The 20455-nt window shown below is 43.3% G+C and overlaps 1 protein-coding gene across 2 annotated transcripts in view; it reads right to left on the bottom strand.

Moving 5' to 3' along the window:
- The window catches only part of SLC5A11 (solute carrier family 5 member 11), a 57555-nt gene that overhangs the window by 8188 nt on the left and 28912 nt on the right, over positions 1 to 20455 (bottom strand). For both annotated transcript variants that reach the window (XM_042239969.1, XM_027961475.2), the window contains 5 exons: positions 18197 to 18301; positions 16561 to 16666; positions 14814 to 14894; positions 10452 to 10657; positions 5736 to 5871 (listed from right to left, as the gene is read on the bottom strand). In XM_042239969.1, the coding sequence (XP_042095903.1) occupies positions 5736 to 5871; positions 10452 to 10657; positions 14814 to 14894; positions 16561 to 16666; positions 18197 to 18301 (634 nt within the window). The remainder of the gene's footprint in view (positions 1 to 5735; positions 5872 to 10451; positions 10658 to 14813; positions 14895 to 16560; positions 16667 to 18196; positions 18302 to 20455) is intronic.

Raw genomic sequence — 20455 nt, 5'->3', positions numbered from 1 at the left:
TACTGATTCCTAAGACATGCTCTCTGCACACATGAAAAACAACAATTTGTGGACCTAGCTTGACCCTGTAGGGATGAGAAAAGTCCCCTGCGCAACCTGGAGAAGGAGCTGATGTTGGAAGCAAGAAAGACAGGCAAGAAAGTCTACTGAAGAAACACAAAGAAGTTCCTCTCCCACCCCCTACTTTTCCTTTAATTATGAAACTGTAGCCCAGTAAGTTCTCAGGGCATGGCACCCCCTCGCCCACCTGCTTGTAAGACTTACAACTGTTCTATTCTACGAAATCACTTCTTATCCATCACTTTGGTTCTCACAGAATTCTTTCTGTGCTGAGACATAAAGGACTGTAGTACCGGGAGCTCTTTGGAGCCCCCCTGAAAGGCCACTAAACAATTTCAGTGCAGACTCTCTGCTCAATACACTTTCGCTGGGAAGAGGCTTGCTATCTCATTATTAGTGTCACCTTCAGAGAGGGGAAGGGACCTGATTATAATCACCCAGCAAGGTCATGATGGAGACAGGTCTTGCAACTCCCAATCCAAAGTTTCAGAGAAGGCCCAGAGCGTAGGTAGTTTCAGTGGTCTGGCACGTGTTTGAATACGAGCTTTCTTGTTACTTTCTGTCTTCCTCAGCTCCTCATATCTGAGCTGAGCTATGCTCCTCACCACCGTCTCTATGCCAAAACATCACCACTCACCCCTGCTGGACCACTTACAAATCCTCATATCTCTTTTGCCAGCTGGATCTATTAATAGGGGTAACTCCCATACACAATTCCCAGACCCTCCCTCTGTGTTTCTTCCTCATTCTGATGGGTGACACTGCCTTCCAGCCCACCTCCGATGGCAAGTGACAACTACCCCCAAGACTCAGTTTAGGGATGGGCTTGGAGCCCATCGCTGCCCACGCCCATCTCCTCCCAGGTTCTGATGCAATACCAGTTTCATGATGAACATGTAATTGAGGCCTCGAATTCACAAGTGGCCTCGAACACAGATGCTTGACAGGGTTACAGCAGGCAGGTAGCCAGGTATGAGCAGGGAAATGGGGGCAGGGGCCAGGTGGCAGGAAATCTTGTAAACATCTTGTAAATGTCTTGCAAACAGTGAGGCAGATGAAGGAAAGCAGGAAACTCCATACTGACAGGAAATGACATATTGTAGGTGGTAAGGGTTCAGGTAACAAAGAAAGCTGGGGAAAGGCGGGAATCTCCTGCCTCCAAAGGCAACCTTTTGCTTAGTATGTTCTTATTACAATAAAGTTGGCCTTACAGATAAGAATCACCCACCATGCACTGATGCCATGACACTTCTGATTTCAGCTAAATAGGGACAAAAATCCCTACTCCCCTTGGGAAGATGAACTGGGGTTAAAATCAGGGATTACAAACTCCGAACTCCTCCTTCCTCAGGGAATATTCTACCCCTTCATTTGCATGAAGACCCTCAACACCGATGATAAAGAATCCCAGGGTGGTGGCTCCTCACCTGTCTGCCCACTGTCCTCATTGCTTAAATAAACTCCCACTTTATCTTCCCAGCCTCTCTGCTTTGTCTCTGAAATCTTTTGGGACAAAGAAAGAACCTTAAATTCACTGGCAGCAATGTTAGCTCCAGATGAGGTTGTATGCCTGGTCTTTATAATTTTATCTGGGTTAAAACTATTAGTTTAATAAATGTGAACATTTAAAGTGCATCACAACTTTAAAACCTAGTACTGTTGGTTCTTTTCTTTAATTAAAATTTTTTTATTGAAGTATGGTTGTATAATACAGAAGCTTACAATGTTTCAGGTATACAGCAAGTGATTCAGTTATATTTGTATGTATATATATATATATATATATACACACACACACACATATATTCTTTTTGAGATTCTTTCCTTTACTGATTGTTAGAAAATATTGACTATAGTTCCCAGTAGGTCCTTGGTGTTTATCTATAGTAGTGTGTGTCTATTAATCCCAAATCCCTAATTTATCCCTCCCTGCCCTCTAATATTTTTTATTGTTCTTTTTGCCTCGCTGCGCAGCTTGCAAGGTTTTAGTTCCCCGACCAAGGACAGAACCTGGGTCCCCTGCAGTGGAAGCACAGAGTCCTAATCCCAATTTTTCATTTTCTTTTTTAAGGCAGTATAAGACCTAACAAATGGAAATCATCCTGACCGCTTCATCCATGAGGAAGCCCAGGAACTAACTGGTCTTTGTAAAATTTCTCCACTCACAGCTATGTCTTCTCAAAGCTGGGACCCTTCCCTCCACTTACATCCATGAGTGAGAAAGGGTACTGTGTCCACAATTAATAATACTGATAACAGGGGACTTCCCTGGTGGTCCAGTGGCTAAGACTCCACGCTCACAAAACAAGGGGCCCAGGTTCAATCCCTGGTTGCAGAACTAGATCCCACAGCCCACAGCTAAGAGTTATCAAAGATGCCATAATTAAGACCCAGCGCAGCCAAATAAAATAAATAAATATATTTTTAAATAATAATAACAATTGCTATGGAACAAAAGTAGATGTCTCCAGAACTCTGATTCAGTTTAGACAAAATTCAGATAGCAAACCAAAAATGATATTTGACAGGAAGCATTGAGAAGGAACAATCTTTTTGAGAAAAATGCTTTTCAGAGGTCAAAGTTGTTGGCTTGTTTACGATTTGTCTGAGGAAGCTTTGGAGAAGGTTAGAAAATAGCTACATTCCTGTGGCCAGAAGGCTGTAGAGAGCTTCCCAGGTGGGGCAAAGATCTTGTTTACATTCACATGTTATGAGTTCAAACTCTCACTGTCCAAACACTCCTGTCTTCAAGGGACACCAAGAAGGAGCAAGACTCCCCCTGAAATAATTCATTTAACGACCGAGTTTTTGTTTAACCCTCTAGGAATGCAAGCTTCAACCATGAAACATGTGACACAAAGTTTATAATGCATGTTTAGGGCAGAAAATTATGTTTGTTCATTCGGGCTGAAAAATATGTTCGTCACAAGGAAACTATTTGGCTCAGCTTAAGTTATAAATGAAATCGACAGCCTTGCGATCATTAACCGACCATTCACTAATATCTGCTCATGTGTCTTGGGTGAATTAACCAACCATTTCATACATTGAGTGGATTCCCTTGTCAGATCCTATGATGCTTGAAATAAAGGATGGCTCTAGCAGAGTCCAGTCCAAACACAGCACCAAAACTCCTTCTTCCAAAATGCCAGCATTCATAGAAGTTGTACTGTGACACAGATGCTGCAAATTAACACTCTACACATACCTTCTCATGTAATTTCCATAACTCTGTGGGGAAGACATTGCTATTATACCAATTTTAAAAATATGTATTTATTTATTTTTTATTTATTTGGCTGTCCCAGGTCTTAATCATGGCACGTAGCATCTTCATTGTGCCATGGGGTTGTGGTACATGGATTCTAATTGTGGTAGGGGGGCTCATTTGCTCCATGGTATGTGGGATCTTAGTTCCCCGACCAGGGATCGAACCTGCATTGCAAGGCAGATTCTTAACCACTGCACCACCAGGGAAGTCCCTATTACACCTATTTTAAAGACAAGCAAATTGAGACCCACAGAGGCTAAATAACATCCCCAAATCATAAAGCTAGGATCATGCCTAGGACTCAAAACCTTAATTTATTCCAAAGCTTAGGTGGAAATGATTGGCTTTGTAAACTGGTACATTTCTAGACTCTTGTGTTTCATTGTTTTGAGGGTCATTTTGCTTCTTTCTTGGTTTCTACCAGTGTTCCTCAATGAGTGGCTATTATTTTTCAGATAGACTAAGTGGAAGAGGATGTTGTCCAGGCTTGTGAGAGCCCAGGATCACAGCATCCTTTGAGGCAGTGCTGGACCCATCTGAAGATTCAGTAGGGAGCTGCTGGAGCTGAGATGGAGAGAAGAGTGGAAATGGGTAGGAATGTTGGCTTGGCCCGGCCTCTGGCCCTTTAGACCAGGGATTCTCCACCTTCTGTTGGGCCCCATCCCCAAAGACCTGGATTTGATAGGTCTTGGATGGGGTCTGAAAAGTTTGCCTTTCTAGCAAGTTCCAAGGCAACTCTGATGCTGCTAGACTGGGGACCACACTTTGAGAAGCTCTGATCAAGACCTTCAAATCCACCATGCCCACCTCACCATCTCCACCCTGCCTCACTCTCTCTAATTCATTTCTCACTTATTGCTGGTACCATAGGCTAGAATGTTTTGATATCTATTTTCTTTTACTTTTTCACGAGTACCAGACTCATCTGAGATGTTACAGCTCCCTAGGGTCATGGAATGTGGCATTATGTTTCATTTAATAATCATCACTGATTGGCTGACTGCTATGAGTGAGGATCAGGGTCTTATTATTGGTCTTCCAGATATAGATCCAAAGCTTAATATGTGATTTCCTGAGAGAGACAGTAGCATGATTAAGAGGCAGGTTTTGGAAGCAGATGCACCTGTCTGCAGGTACAGGTATATAGATCACCAGTTCCTGACATCACAATGACTCCCAATAACATTTTCCACTCCTAGGCCTGTTTAATCCCTATGCTGAAAACCTCATTCCTCTACCAAGTTTTTTTTATAGATAAGGCAAAAACTTTAGAGGTTTGATACCCCAGTTTTGTTAAGAAAAGTACCCTGCCAAGAGTTCTATGCTTCCCTTGTGGCATATTAAAAAGCAGTGATATTACTTTGCCAACAGAGGTCCAACTAGTCAGAGCTATGGTTTTCCCAGTAGTCACGTATGAATATGAAAGTTGGACTATAAGGAAAGCTGAGGGCCAAAGAATTAATGCTTTTAAACTGTGGTATTGGAGAAGACTCTTGAGAGTCCCTTGGACTGTAAGGAGATCAAACCAGTCAATCCTAAAGGAAATCAGTTCTGACTATTCATTGGAAGGATTGATGCTGAAGCTGAAATTCCAATACTTTGGCCTCCTGATGGGAAGAAACGACTCATTGGAAAAGACCCTGATGCTGGGAAAGACTGAAGACAGGAGGAGAAGATTGAAGGCAAGACAGAGGATGAGATGGCTGGATGGCATCACCGACTCAATGGACATGAGTTTGAGCAAGCTCCGGGAGTTGGTGATGGACAGGAAGGCCTGGTGTGCTGCAGTCCATGGGGTCACAAAGAGTCAGACACGACAGAGCGACTGGACTGAACTGAACTGACGGGCTCAACTGGGCTGAAGTTGCCAAACCACGGAAGTGTGAAGGGTGCCCTGACGTGAGATTTCAGGGAGCTGACTCCTGGGACAAGATTTGGCCTGGTTTGTGGTTTTGAAATATGTATGTATAGTTGAGGGACCTCCCTAGTGCTCCAGTGCTACGACTCCACACTCCCAATGCAGGGGACCCGGGTTCAATCCCTGGTAAGGGATCTAGATCCCACGTGCCACAACCAAGTGTTCACATGCCTCAACGAAGATCAAAGCTCTCAAGTGCTTGCAACTAAGGCCTGGTGCAGTCAACTAAATAACTGAAATATACAGTTGAAGTAAAGCCCTGGATAGGTCTCCACTCTGTTTGGCCTGGGACATCTATTGGACATGCCCATTGAACCAATATTGGGAAACAGCACAGAGTCAGTAGGTGCTGGAATGGAGATGCCTCAGTGGAATCACAAGGAAGGGACACCAGTCTCACTCTCATGGGGCAGTTGGTAATATGTTTAGAACACTTTACTGGGTCTGTGACTCACAGACAACCTCTCCTCCTAGCTATCTTCTTACCTGGAAAGAGGACACGGCTGACCATACCCGGGAACACCATGATGAAAAGGGGTAGCACCTTCAGGTATGCGGCCAACAGAGAGCCTCCTTTGGCGTGGGACAGGTTCTTGGCAGCCAGAGTCCGCTGAACAATCACCTGGAAACAGTGGGGTGGTTGGAAGTTGAGATGACTTTCTCTTAAAGCAAATTAGATGTGTGTGGCTTCTTGGTAGGCATAGTAGACTCAGGAGTAGACTTTGGAGTCTATCTCCTCCAAAGAAGCATCCCTTTCATTCGCAATCCCTGTGGCCCAGCGGTCCAGCTGCAGGAGCTATACCAAGGCAGAGAAAGCAAGAACTGGAAGGAGAATAGAAGAGAAAGAGAGGTTCTGAGATATCGCCACCAACAGGATTGGTGTATCTGGGCTTATAATTACTGCATACTGGTACACCTAGGTCTTAGCCTGACCCCCTTCTCTCTGATGGGAGGCATAAGGTAGGTCTTATCAAGATTTATCCCTTCAGAACAGATTGGTAGTTGCCAGAGACAAAGGGTGGGGGTGGGAAAAATAGGTGAAGGGGGTCAAAAAGCACAAATTTTAGTTATAAAATAAGTCCTAGGGATGTAATCTACTGCATGGTGACTATAGTTAATACTGGGTCGCCTATCTTTAAGTCGCTAAGAGATGATCTTAAAAGTTCTCATCACCCTAAAAAAGGTCTCATCACAGGAGAAATATTGTAGCTATGTATGGTGATGAAAAATAACATCTATTTTGGTGATGATTTTGCAATATACCCAAATTTTGAATAGCAAAAAAAAGATTTATCCACTCAAAGGGAATGACATGCTGGCGAGTGTTTTTTGAGTAGAAAGAAGACCGGTCCCCACAAATCCTGCTCCAGCCTTCAGATTGCATCTACATGAACTCAGAATTTTCTCTACTATTTCCTGAGGTTTGGGGTCTTGAAGCAGCTGGAGAAGCTGCAGAGACCTTGGTGAATTGTTGTTTAGTCGCTAAGTCACATCTGACTCTTTGTGATCCTATGGACTGTGGCCCACCAGGCTCCTCTGTCCATGAGATTTCCCAGACAAGAATACTGGAGTGGATTGCCATTCCTTTCTTCAGGGGAGCTTTCCAACCCAGGGATCAAACCCATGTCTCCTGCATGGGCAGGCGGACTCTTTACCACTGAGACATCTACCAGAGCTTTTATAAGTTGGTTCTGTGAACAGTGGACAAGAGGAGGGAAATGTCATTACCACCATTAGTACCGTGGTGAGCAGGACAAGGTTGGAATCCTTCCCATTTTTAAAAAGTGTTCATCAAAGGCACAGGCTTGCTGGAGTGTCCTGCTTCTTCTTTTGAAGCCCACCCCCTCTCCACATGGCTATCCTTTCTTCCTGGGCACAGATCCTGCCTGATCCAGGGGTAGATACGTGACCCAAGCCTGGCCAACCAGAGCCTTTCCACGGTTTTTGGATCTGGGACTTTGGGAGTTGTCAGTCTCTTTCCACTGGACCTCAATGAGAAACAATGAAGTCTGCAGGTTAAGAAATAAGGACCATGGAGAAGGATACCAGAGTAAGTTCCAGGAGTTTCTGAAGGCTAGTACACCTTCCTCAGTTTGTAATTCATGAGGTAATAAATTCCCCACCCTTTTCCTAAGCTGGTTTAAATTTGATGTGTGGTTTTTTTTTTTTCCTGTGACTTGCAAACAAGTGTTCCCTCAACTGCGTAGATTATTATTATTTGTTTGGATGCTGTCAGTGAACGAGTCTAAAACATGGAATCAGCTTATTTGAGGACAGGTGGGGAACAGTGAGGCCCCCTCTATCTTGAGCTGGGGACTTAGCTGTCTTTGTCTAGAAGCTGATTTAACTGTTACCTGTCATTTCTCATAACTCCAAACATACACCCATTGGGCTTTCTAGAATACTTAAGAATGTGGTAGTTACATGTAACAATATAGCATCTATAGAATGCTTTTTTTTTAATGGCTTCATTAAGATGCCAAAGGGGCATCCCCAGTAGCTCAGTGATAGGAATCCGCCTGCAATAAAGGGGGCACAGGAGACTCAGGTTCAATCCCTGAATTGGGAAGATCCCCTGGAGAAAAAAATGGCAACCGACTCCAGTATTCTTACCTGGAGAATTCCATGGACAGAGGAGCCTGGTGGACTATAGTCCCTGGGGTCACAAAGAGTCAGACATGACAGAGCAACTGAACACAGTCGCTCAAAAGTGCCAAAGGAGGCATTTGAGCTTCAGTCCTTGTCAGTCCATCTGGAAGCAGATAGGAGAGTTTATAGCTTTGGAAAACCTAGCTCTTGTGATGGCAGGTTGAAAGCTGTGACTGAAAAGAATGTTGGCTTTTATTCCCATGAAGTGGAGCCTCCAGAGTAGAATTTAAGAGGCAGCTGAGTAAGTTTTAAGAGAGTTGTGCTGCTCAAAACCCCGCAAGCCCTATGAAGAGTGTGTGGCCCTGTATGACAACTCCCAGACCCAAGTAATGGGGCAGAGCTCATAGAAATGTTATGAAAATGAATGAGCTAATACGTTGGAAATGCTTCAATCAATTACTGGTAAATGGCACAGTTATCAATACATGTTTAAGTGTCATTACTGATTGTGATTTGCCCTTCTGTCTCTGCACAGAAAGATCTAAAACATGCTGTCAATCAGCGCACCATGCATGCCACTTTGCCTTGCTTCTGCTCTAAAGTGAGCTACATACAGAGCTGACAAAAAAATGTGCGTCTCCTAGGGCAGCACCAGCACAATGAACCGACAAGTAACACAGCCTTTGGGTGCCACAGAACCCAGCTCAGCGGCAACAAGACCGAGCCATGGGGTCCAAAGAAGGCTTGGTTTTCTGGGCCCTCTTGCCCTCCCTGGCATCCAGAAGATGATCGAGTCATCGTGGATTAAGTCCCCAGGCTCTTGAACAATACAAGGTGGGTCAAAGGTGGGCTTCAAGGATGTACAGTGAAATCCCAGCTAGTAAGGGGGTAAGGCATCTCAAGGAAATATATTGATTAATAAATATAAGCTGGTGACCCGTGTCAAGAGCAGAAGCATAAAACCATAGCAAAAATGTAAATGATTTTAACGGTTTATTAAATGCCACCCCAACAGAAAGGACTATAAGCAAATTCCCAGTGCTTTTCTCTTTTGCAATTATTAGTAATCCCACTAATGAGAAAACAGAGGCTGAAGATATTAAACAAAGTTATGCCACCTGAACTTGAGTCCAAGCCTGTTAAGGTTTAGAAAGCCCAGGCTCTTAGCCTGCATCTGAACTGTCTCCCAGTCAGTTCAGGGCTGAATATTGGCTGAACTCTCCAGCCCAATATTTGCTAAGGAAAAGATCAGGGGAGAGGGGACAAGAGGGGAGAGTGGTTTTCTAAAGGGGCAATATTGCACCCATCTCTGCCTTGGGTTTTGGCTCTTCTCTCAGAGGAGTTCTCACCCATGGGGTGACCGAGGTCCACTCTCCACAGTGCCTCCTGCATCAATTCAGTGGCCCAACTCCATGATCATTATTTTAGTTAAAGTCTCATCAGCTCTGAATATGAAATACAGCTTCCAAAATGGCACACAGATCGCTGATCTTTAATGTAATGGAAAAACCGATTTCAACAGATGACATATTCACAGGCTTGAAATCTGAGAAAGTATAAACAGGTGTGCAGTGAAATGGCTCCCGTCCTTCCTGGCACACCCACCCCAGGAAGTAATCGCCTTCAGTTTTAGGTAATCCATCTGGAGTTTCCTTCAGCACATTCACGTGCGCGCCCGTGCTCTTTCAGTCATTCAGGCGTGTCTGGCTCTTTGCGACCCCATGGACTGTAGCCCTCCGGGCTCCTCTGTCCATGAGAGTCTCCAGGCACGAATACTGGAGTGGGTTGCCATGTCCTCCTCCAGGGGATCTTCCCAACCCAGGGATCGAACCAGCGTCTCTTATGTCTCCTGCGTTGGCAGGTGGGTTCTTTACCGTTAGCACCACCTGGGAAGCTCTTCAGCAAATACAAGCCAATGCAAATATGGATTCTATCCCCACCCCACCTTTTAACACAAAAGGCTTATTTTACCCACAGCAGTGTCTTTTGCCTTTCTCATTTCTTTTTTTTTTACACCAGTTATATATTTGCTTTAAGGGATTGGCTTTGGTGGGTCCCTCTGCCCCAAACTCTCTTCCCTGACAATCACCAGAACCCACTTGCTCTCCTTCTTTGCCCAAAGGTCACTTCTCAACCATGATTCCCCTGACCACCCTGTTTTAAATGTCACTCTCACACTCTCAACCTCCTTTTTTTTTTTTAATGACAGTTATCACCTTGTAATGTTCCCTTTATTTATTTACTGCCGTCTACTTCTGTCAGAAGAAAGTGAGTTCTACAAGGACCGAGTGTCCTTGTTTACCTGTGACTTCCAAGCAGCTGGTACAGAGAGAACACCCAGTATTTGCAGAGCAAATAATACCAATGTCAGCTAAAACCTCTATTTAAAATACATCACCGCTTTTGCTTACTGAGCCTTTCCAGACGTTAGGCAGGATGTATCAAGTTTTCCCTTTGCAAAAAGCAGCAGCTTCAGATTTGCCATATGAGCAAGAATAAGAAGATAAGGTGTAGAGTGGTAGAGAAATAAGAGGACGGATAGGGGAAGGGCAAAAACCCAGCTCCTAGACACCCCGAGGAAGCATTCTGGGGGCCCAGCCTGCTGCCCTGTACCTGATCCGTGCACCAATACCAGAGAGACGGGATGGACATTCCAAATAGGATCCCAGGCCACGGGAGATCAGACGTCAGTGGGTCTCGGAAAATATGGAAGGCATCTTCCCGGGGCAACCCGCAGCTGCTGTTCTCGCTCCGGTTGCTAGCCATGGCCAAGAAATATTTCTCCTCCAAGCCTTCCAACCCACCAACTGCAGCGAAACCTAGAATTCAGAGGAAGCCCAAATTTGCCAGGAACTCAGATTGATCCACAGCAGCTCATGAGGGGATGGTTGGAGATGGGTGAAATCCTACTTAAAACCACAGGAAAGTTAATTGACTTAGAGGTTCTTAGCTTCCTATCTTTAAAAAACATTTTTTAAATGTTTGGTAGTGACTATAGACTGCTTCTTAGAATAATATTTCTAAATATATAATACAAAATTGTTTAGTCGCTAAGTCGTGTCTTACTCTTGCGATCCCGTGGACTATAGTCCGCCAGGCTCCTCTGTCCATGGGAATTCCCAGACGAGAATGTTGGAGTAGGTTGCCATTTCCTCTTAATACAAAATACATCAATTATAAAGGAAACCAAATACATTGAAGGCACTCATCAAACCATGAGAACTAAGACATAGTAATTTATTTATTTGCATCATTAAATACAAAGACTCCACAGTGGGTCAAATAACAATCTAGTTTTAAAGTAACCATGGACACAAACAGTGTTTCAATACATCAGCAGCAATTATAAAAACATTTGGATAAAAACATCAGGGTTATATTTTGGTTCCAAAGTCACAGATATTGCTAATATTCCTGTGGTGAGCTGCCTACACTAATAACTGAAAGACGCTAAATGTCACTGATAGATTTGTGAAAACAGAGATGGATTTCTTTCCCATCCAAGGTTCACAAAACCTGTAAATTCTGTCCATGGATCCCAAATTAAGAAACTGCCTTAAGGAAACATACTTTCACCTCTAAACTTCTTCTCAGCTATCCCAATTTATGGTATTTCAAGAGTGGTCCAAGTAACGTATGACCTTGAGAAAGTCATTTCTCCATCTGAGATTCAGTTTTTCATCTGTGAGTGGGAATAATATAGCGCCAACATCACAGCGCTGGAGCAAGGACCAGGTGAGATACTGCACATAAAATGCACAGCATCTGGCACAAACATGAGTTGTCCTTAAGAAATAATACAGCACTATAGTCTGCAGATAATTGCTTCATTATATTAATCAAAAGGATTCAAGGTTATCCCCAAAATAACATTGCTCTCACTGGATTATGTTCTGGAAGATTGTGTTTGTCTTTTTTGTTTCATTTTTTTTTTCTTGGGTATTTTTTGTTTGTTTGTTTCTTGGTACAGAAGAGAAGGGGTTGGTGTTACCACTTGGGTAAGAATGATATGTAACCTGCAGCCTGTCTTATTTTTGTGGAAGAGTGTGGTAAACAGTGGCTACTGGGGGAAAATATTTTTGATGATAAATTTTTGTCATGCTTTTTTCCCTGAAAAATTATTTTGTGGTAGTGGGAGGGAAGGATAATTATTTGTGGTCCAATTATCAGTAATTGGACCTTGAATATATACCATTCAAGTCAAGAGAAATCTAGACAGACTATATTAATATTAGACAAATTAGACTCCAGAACAAAGAATACAGCCAAGGATAAACAGGAACCCCACCTAATGATAAGGAGGTCAGTTCACCAAGAGCTCATAACAATCCTAAAAAGAGAAAGAAGTCAACAGCCATAGTTGGAGACCTCAATACCCCCTTTTTAGTGGTTGATGGAAAAATAAGACAAAAATATTTATACAGATAAAGATTTATACAACACTATCAACCAAGTTGACCCAATTGAAATTTATAAAGCACTACACCCCCAAATAGCAGAATACATATTCTTCTCAAGTACTCTTGGAAGGGTCATCAAAATAGGCACTGTTTCTGGCCATAAAACAAACCTCAATAAATTAATATGAAATAACATCATACAAGATATATTCTATTATTGTAATGGAATTAAACAAAAAATTAATAACAGAAATATATCAGAAATATCTCCAATATTTGAAAATAAGTTGTCCCTGTTTGCTGATAATATGATATTATATATAAAAAATCCTAAAGATTCCACCAAAAACAGTTAAAACTAATAAATGAATGAATCTAGCAAAGCTGCTGAATACAAAATCAATATGCAATAATCAGTTGTGTTTCTATATACTATTCAGGCTTCCCTGGTGGCTTAGACAGTAAAGAATGTGCCTGCAATGCGGGAGACCTGGATTTGATCCCTGGATTGGGAAGATCCCCTGGAGAAGGGCATGGCCAACCACTCCAGTGTTCTTGCCTGGAGAATCCCCATGGAAGGGAGGAGCCTGGTGGGCTACAGTCCATGGGGTCACAAAAAGTTGGACACGACTGAGTGACTAAACACATAAGCAAATACTATTGGAAAGAGATATTCAGAAAATAGTACCAATACACATTACTCCATATGAAATAAACAACATGGATTTACTGTATAGCACAGGGCACTATATTAAATAATTTATAATCTATAATGGAAAAGAATCTGAATATATATACACATATATATATTTACACCTCAAACTAATACAATACTGTAACAGGCAACTCTCCTAAATACTCTGTAATAATTTACATGGGAAAAGAGTCTTAAAAAGAGTGGATATACGTATATATATGTATGTGTGTGTATATATATATATATGACTGATTGATTTTGCTGTACAGCAGAAACTCACACAGCATGGTAAATCAACTATATTCCAATAAAGATTAATTCTAAAAAATAAAATAAGCTTTATGATTAAAAAAGAAGAAAGAAAGAAAATCATGCATATATTGTCAGTCAATTTCCCACATTTAAAAACCTGCAGATACCTTAGGAGAAAGTCTGCTAGATGTAGCAGAATGAGAAAGGTTACTGAAGGTGGATCCGTAATCTCTCTCCTGACTGATCATAATGAATTAAGTAGTGGAACTTCCTCATTGAGACCCCACATTTAGGGAGAAAGATCAGGAAGTTGGCTAAATAGCAAACCATGTGAAGGTCTATCTTTTGGCTCTTCTGCCTCCAAAACCCGAGAGTGTTATGAGTCACTTATGTGGCACTGGGAGGTTCAAAATGTTATGATGGCAACCACACTCAACATTTATCTAGTGAGGCTGAACATGTGTCTTTGCATATTTATTACTCATTTGTTTTCTTCTTTATATAAACCAGTGAAGTTTTTCTTCTTTGTAAGGGTCCAGAACATTTCCTGTTACAGTTGATAATAAGCAAGTCTTATTGCTGTTTTGTGTGTGTGTGTGTGTGTGTGAAACTAATTTATTATTCCATGATTTTTTAAAACTTTTGTCTGAAAGGTAGAATTTTTGAACTTTTGAGATAATTATAGATACACAGAAGAGTTGTATAAGTAGCACAGAGAGTTTCCATACACCCTTCTCCTAATATTACGGAAACTGAGAAATCAGCATTGGTGCATTACCATCGGCTACAATAGAAGCTGTTCCAATTGCACCGCTCATGTTCTTTTTCTCTTCTGGAAGTCAGTTCAGGATCCTACATTGTGTTTATTTGCTGTGTCTCTTTATTTTCCTCCTCTCTTTGTAGTTCCTCAGTTTGTCTTTATTTTTCATGCCCCTGATACTTTTGAAGAATACTGGTGATTGTAGTTTGTAAAATGTCCCTCAATTTGTCTGATGTTTATAATCAATGACGTTGAAGGTATATGTTTCAGCAAGAATGGCACAGAGGTGATTCTGTGTCATTCTCAGTGACCACATCGGGAGCTACATATAGGTACCTCTGATTATTGTGTTATCAGTTACTATATCTTGGTCATTTAGTACAGTGGTGCCATGTTTCTCCACTGTAAAGTGGATGTATGTCCCCTTGTAATTAATAAATCTTTTGGGTGTGATGCTTCGAGACCAAGCAAATATGCTATTTCTTCATAAACTTTCACTTGCTAACTTCAGCATTTACCGTTGGCTTTTGCCTGTAGCTGTTATTACTAGGGTGTTCTACTGGTGTTGTTCTATTTCCCTCACCCCACCTGCATTTATTAATTGGAATTTTCCTGTAAGGAAGAACGATTCCTTTACTTCCTTTTATTTTGTTATTTAGTTATTTACCACACCAGTATAAGAAGATCTATTAATTTTTCCTCAAGAAACAGTTAAGTTTCCATGATAAGCACAGCTCTCTTCCAGCTAAAATAACCAATGCCTCAAGCAGGAATCCCCAGCTGGGTTTGAAATTGTGAAGAAAGCAGATGTCCCTTCTTGAGAGAGGTGCTGTCATCCACCCAAATGACCCTGGGACCCCACTTACTGTAGCCCATCAGGATGAGTGCTCCTATGAGCATGATCAGAGTCTGTAGAGCATCTGTATAGATCACAGCTGCCAGGCCACCTAGAGGGGAGATGAGCACAGAGGTGATAGTCAGGTACTCTGATGGAGAGGAGTTACTCTGGTGGTGCCAGAGGAAACTTTGAAATTCAAGACTTGATAGGACAGAGGTCTTAGTGTCGACTCTTTGCAAAGATGGCCACAACAGTGCCCATTTTTCATGTGCCTGCCAATTCTGTCGTGTAGCTTTGCTGCTCCTTTCATATTGAGGTGAAATTGATTTCTCTTCCTCTTAAATGTGGCTTGGCCAAATGGCTTGCTTTAACCAATAGATACGGGGGAGGGGGATATTATGGAGCTTCAAGCCTGGGCCTCAAGAGGCCCTGCAGCCCCTGCTCTTGTTCTTGTGTTGTCCTAAGACTACTGTGCTTCTTTAAGAAGCCCAGTCTAGGACTTCCCTGCTGGCCCAGTGGATAAGAATCTGCCTGCCAGTGCAGAGAACACAGGTTCAATCCCTGGTCCAGGAAGATCCCACATGCTGCAGAGCATAAGCCCGTGTGCCACAGCTTCTGAAGCCCTCTCACCCTGGAGCCTTTGCTCCACAATGAGAGAAGCCATCACAATGAGAAGCCCATGCACTGAAACTGGAGAGTGACCACAACTAGAGAAAGCCTGTGTGCAATAGCGAAGACCCAGCACGGTCAGATAAATAAATATTGTAAAAAAGAAGATGCAGGTACATATCAAGGCTCTGCTCCCCACCAGCCACTCTTCTGGGATGCAAGTCTTAGGGGAAAAGATGAGCCTCAGGCTCCAAAATTGCAGTGGTTTGTGGTCCAGCTGTGCACAGTGCTTCTGAATACACCTGCTCAGCATTTAGTAGGTTCTAAGGAAAATCACTGCAGATGGTGACTCCAGCCATGAAATTAAAAGACGCTTACTCCTTGGAAGAAAAAGTTATGACCAACCTAGATAGCATATTCAAAAGCAGAGACATTACTTTCCCAACTAAGGTCCGTCTTAGTCAAGGCTATGGTTTTTCCAGTAGTCATGTATGGATGTGAGAGTTGGACTGTGAAGAAAGCTGAGCGCCAAAGAATTGATGCTTTTGAACTGTGGTGTTGGAGAAGACTCTTGAGAGTTCCTTGGATTGCAAGGTGATCCAACTAGTCCATTCTGAAGGAGATCAGCCCTGGGATTTCTTTGGAAGGAATGACGCTAAGCTGAAACTCCAGTACTTTGGCCACCTCATGCAAAGAGTTGACTCATTGGAAAAGACTCTGATGCTGGGAGGGATTGGGGGCAGGAGGAGAAGGGGACGACAGAGGATGAGATGGCTGGATGGCATCACTGACCCGATGGACATGAGTCTGAGTGAACTCCAGGAGTTGGTGATGGACAGGGAGGCCTGGCGTGCTGCGATTCATGGGGTTGCAAAGAGTCAGACACGACTGAGCGACTGAACTGAACTGAACTGAAGGAAAAGTTCTTAAAGAAATAAATGGAAAATAGCTTTATGCAGGTATGGTACATCCCTTCCATCAGACAATCTTTTTCCTTTGGACAATGGCCAAGAGAAATCATATCTTCCAGGGTAACAGATTGAGAGTTCATGAAAACAAGGTCTTAGCATACTGGAATATCAGAAGACCAGCCAGGAAAAGGGACCTGGAGGGACTACAGCCCTTGCCCACCACCTCTCCCAGCATCGCCCCTTGTCCAGTCATACCTGCAATGGTGTATAGAGCTGTGACAGCCAGCAGCCCGACTATTGCCAAGTAGAGATTCACATGCAGAGACTGCTGAATGAAGATGGCGCCTGCATACATGTCAACCTAGAGAGAAGTTGATGGGTGTATGAATGAATGGACATTTTAGCACAGTTTCCCCAGGTTCAGGCCTTACCCTTGATTCTGAGAAACACAGAAACATCATATGTTGTCCTTTCTTCACCCATCTCTTCCCAGATCAAGGGTCTCAAATGGGAGCCTTATGGGTGATTATGTTTGAGATCCCTTCACTAGGCTAATACAACTCCTCAGTGGCCTTCCTGCTTCTCTTCTTGATCTGCCTACGTTCCATCCTCCACACTGCAGCCTTATCAAATACCATCATGATCATCTCATCCTCTCTTCCTCATCCAGACTTTTCAGTGGCTCCCTTTTTGCCCCTAAGATTGTTGTTCAATTGCTGAGTTGTATCCGACTCTTTGCAACCCCACGAACTGCAGCACACCAGGCTTCCCTGTCCTTCACTATCTTCCAGAGTTTGCTCAAACTCATGTCCATTGAGTCAGTGATGCCATTTAACTATCTCATCCTCTGTTGCCCACTTCTCCTCCTGCTCTCAATCTTTCCCAATATCAAGGTCTTTTCCAATGAGTTGGCTCTTTGCATCAGGTGGCCAAAGTGTTGACACTTCAGCTTCACCATCAGTCTTCCCAATGAATATTCCTTGAGGATTGACTAGTTTGATCTCCTTCTGTCCAAGGGACTCTGAAGAGCCCCTCAGATAATGTCCAAATAAGTTACAGCTCTATGCCAGGTGCTTCCCAGTTTGCCTGCCACTTGATTTCATTTCCTTTACTCACTTCATGCTCCCAGTCCCTCAGGCATGCTGAAACACAACCTGTTTCCCTAACAAGTCAAACTTGCTTGTTCTGTCCATCCATCTGGAATGCCAATTCCTCTTTCTCTATATCTTCTCAGCATCTTTCTCACACGTAACTTCCCTTGGGAAGGCTTCCCCATGTCTGTAGATTCCCACCAGGATAAGAGCAAGTGTTGTCCTTCTAAGTCTTTCTTTCACATCTGGAGCTGGCAGAGAGTCAGTTATTGTTGTTTGAATTGAATGGAATTCCGATACCCCGCCCTACGCCACCTCACACCGGACAAGGTCTCCCCCAGTTCCAGATTGAAGAGAAGATGGCATCCTTGTGAGTCAGGCTGAGCCGCACCTCCTGGAGATTGCCAAGCATCTGTTCTTGGCCGCTTTCCAGGAGATCTGCCTATCCAAAGGTCAGGGTGGGGCAGGTTGAATGACTGTCAGCACACGTGACTCACAGCTGATAACTGCCTGATCCCAGGAGGAAAATGGCAGACTCACCCCCAGGCTCTCAGAGTCCCATTGAGTGTCAGGTGCCATCCTGAGATGTTGCTGAAGAAGCTTTGGCAGGAGACGGGGGAGGAGTCCTCTCCACCTTTTCCCTGTACTTCTTCCGCCCCTGCTTGCCCTTTGCCCCCACCCCTCCCATCTTCCTAGAACCTCCCAGAAGCTTCCTCAATAAGAGAAGAATGTGGATGGGCAGCGGATGCCACCAGCAATGAGCTGTAACGAGCGTCTCACCTGCTGCGTCCCCATCTTACCGAGATCTTGGTGAAGATGTAGATAAACAGGTAGAGCACAGCGAGGATGATGGGAATCCTGTTGCCACCAAAACGTTTCCGTAGGTATTCCGGCATTGTGGTGACCTGGGGACCAGAGCTGAGCTTTTGCCACCCAGCAGCCCTTCCCCCCACCTCCTCCCCAAACTCAGAAGCACAGATGGTCTTCTTGCGATTCTCAGTGGGAGACTTAAGATGGAGGAGAAAATGGGGACCAAAGGGTGGGGTGAGGATGAACTGGGGTTCTGTGAAGAGCTATGTACTTAACTATCATATATGCCAAATGTATATCCTATCCCAATTTTTGCCATCTGTGTTATTAATGTTATTTTATGAAACTTATAAATGTTCTATAAAACAATGTTTTCTTTAAACCAACTCATGTTTATTTTTTATATTTATCTATTTTTTAAATTGAAGGACAATAGTTTTATCATGTTTACATTTAAATAAACATCTAAAGGTCAGTTTTCATTCCAATCCCAAAGAAAGGCAATGCCAAAGAATGCTCAAACTACCGCACAATTGCACTCATCTCATATGCTAGTAAAGCAATGCTCAACATTCTCCAAGCCAGGCTTCAGCAATACATGAATCGTGAACTTCCTGATGTTCAAGCTGGTTTTAGAAAAGGCAGAGGAACCAGAGATCAGGTTGCCAACATCTGCTGGATCGTGGAAAAAGCAAGAGAGTTCCAGAAAAACATCTATTTCTGCTTTATTGACTATGCCAAAGCCTTTGACTGTGTGGATCACAACAAACTGTGGAAAATTCTGAAAGAGATGGGAATACCAGACCACCTGACCCGCCTCTTGAGAAATCTGTATGCAGGTCAGGAAGCAACAGTTAGTACTGGACACGGAACAACAGACTGGTTCCATATAGGAAAAGAAGTACGTCAAGGCTGTATATTGTCTCCCTGCTTATTTAACTTCTATGCAGAGTACATCATGAGAAACGCTGGACTGAAAGAAGCACAAGCTGGAATCAAGATTGCTGGGAGAAATATCAATAACCTCAGATATGCAGATGACACCACCCTTATGGCAGAAAGTGAGGAGGAACTAAAAAGCCTGTTGATGAAAGTGAAAGTGGTGAGTGAAAAAGTTGGCTTAAAGCTCAACATTCAGAAAACGAAGATCATGGCATCTGGTCCCATCACTTCATGGGAAATAGATGGGGAAACAGTGGAAACAGTGTCAGACTTTATTTTGGGAGGCTCCAAAATCACTGCAGATGGTGATTGCAGCCATGAAATTAAAACAGGCTTACTCCTTGGAAGAAAAGTTATGACCAACCTAGACAGCATATTCAAAAGCAGAGACATACTTTGCCAACTAAGGTCTGTCTAGTCAAGGCTATGGTTTTTCCAGTGGTCATATGTGGATGTGAGAGTTGGACTGTGAAGAAAGCTGAGCACTGAAGAATTGATTTTTGAACTATGGTGTTGGAGAAGACTCTTGAGAGTCCCTTGGACTGCCAGGAGATCCAACCAATCTATTCTGAAGGAGATCAGCCCTGGCATTTCTTTGGAAGGAATGATGCTGAAGCTGAAACTCCAGTACTTTGGCCACCTCATATGAAGAGTTGACGCATTGGAAAAGACTCTGATGCTGGGAGGGATTGGGGGCAGGAGGAGAAGGGGACGACCCAGAATGAGATGGCTGGATGGCATCACTGACCCGATGGACATGAGTCTGAGTGAACTCTGGGAGTTGGTGATGGACAGGGAGGCCTGGCGTGCTGCGATTCATGGGGTCGCAACGAGTTGGACACGACTGAGCGACTGAACTGAACCGACTGAACTGAAACATCTAAAAAGAGAAGGAAATGGCAACCCACTCCAGTATTCTTTATTCTTGCCTAGAGAATCCCATGGACAGAGGAGTCTGGTGGGCTACAGTCCATGGGGTCGCAAGGAATCAGACACAACTGAACACATATACACACACTCACATCTATAAATAACAATGCAAATCACTACTGTAAAATTGAATAATCAATCCTAAACTCAAGGAAGCCTGCAAAAATATACACATTGATAATAAAATAACTCATTTATGTTCTATTCATTCTGGCGCCTTCCTCTTGCACACCAAAAACCCTGGGCCCAGAACCTACTCTTTGAAAAAAAAGTCATCAGAAAAGTGTTGGACAGATGTTAAGAGCACACTAACACCAACATGAGACATTACCCTTGAGCTCACTGAAGACAGTGGAGGAGGCAATAACTTCACTAGA

Source organism: Ovis aries, chromosome 24, assembly GCF_016772045.2.
Source record: "Ovis aries strain OAR_USU_Benz2616 breed Rambouillet chromosome 24, ARS-UI_Ramb_v3.0, whole genome shotgun sequence".
NCBI lineage: Eukaryota > Metazoa > Chordata > Mammalia > Artiodactyla > Bovidae > Ovis > Ovis aries.
This window is presented reverse-complemented; position numbering and strand designations above follow the sequence as displayed.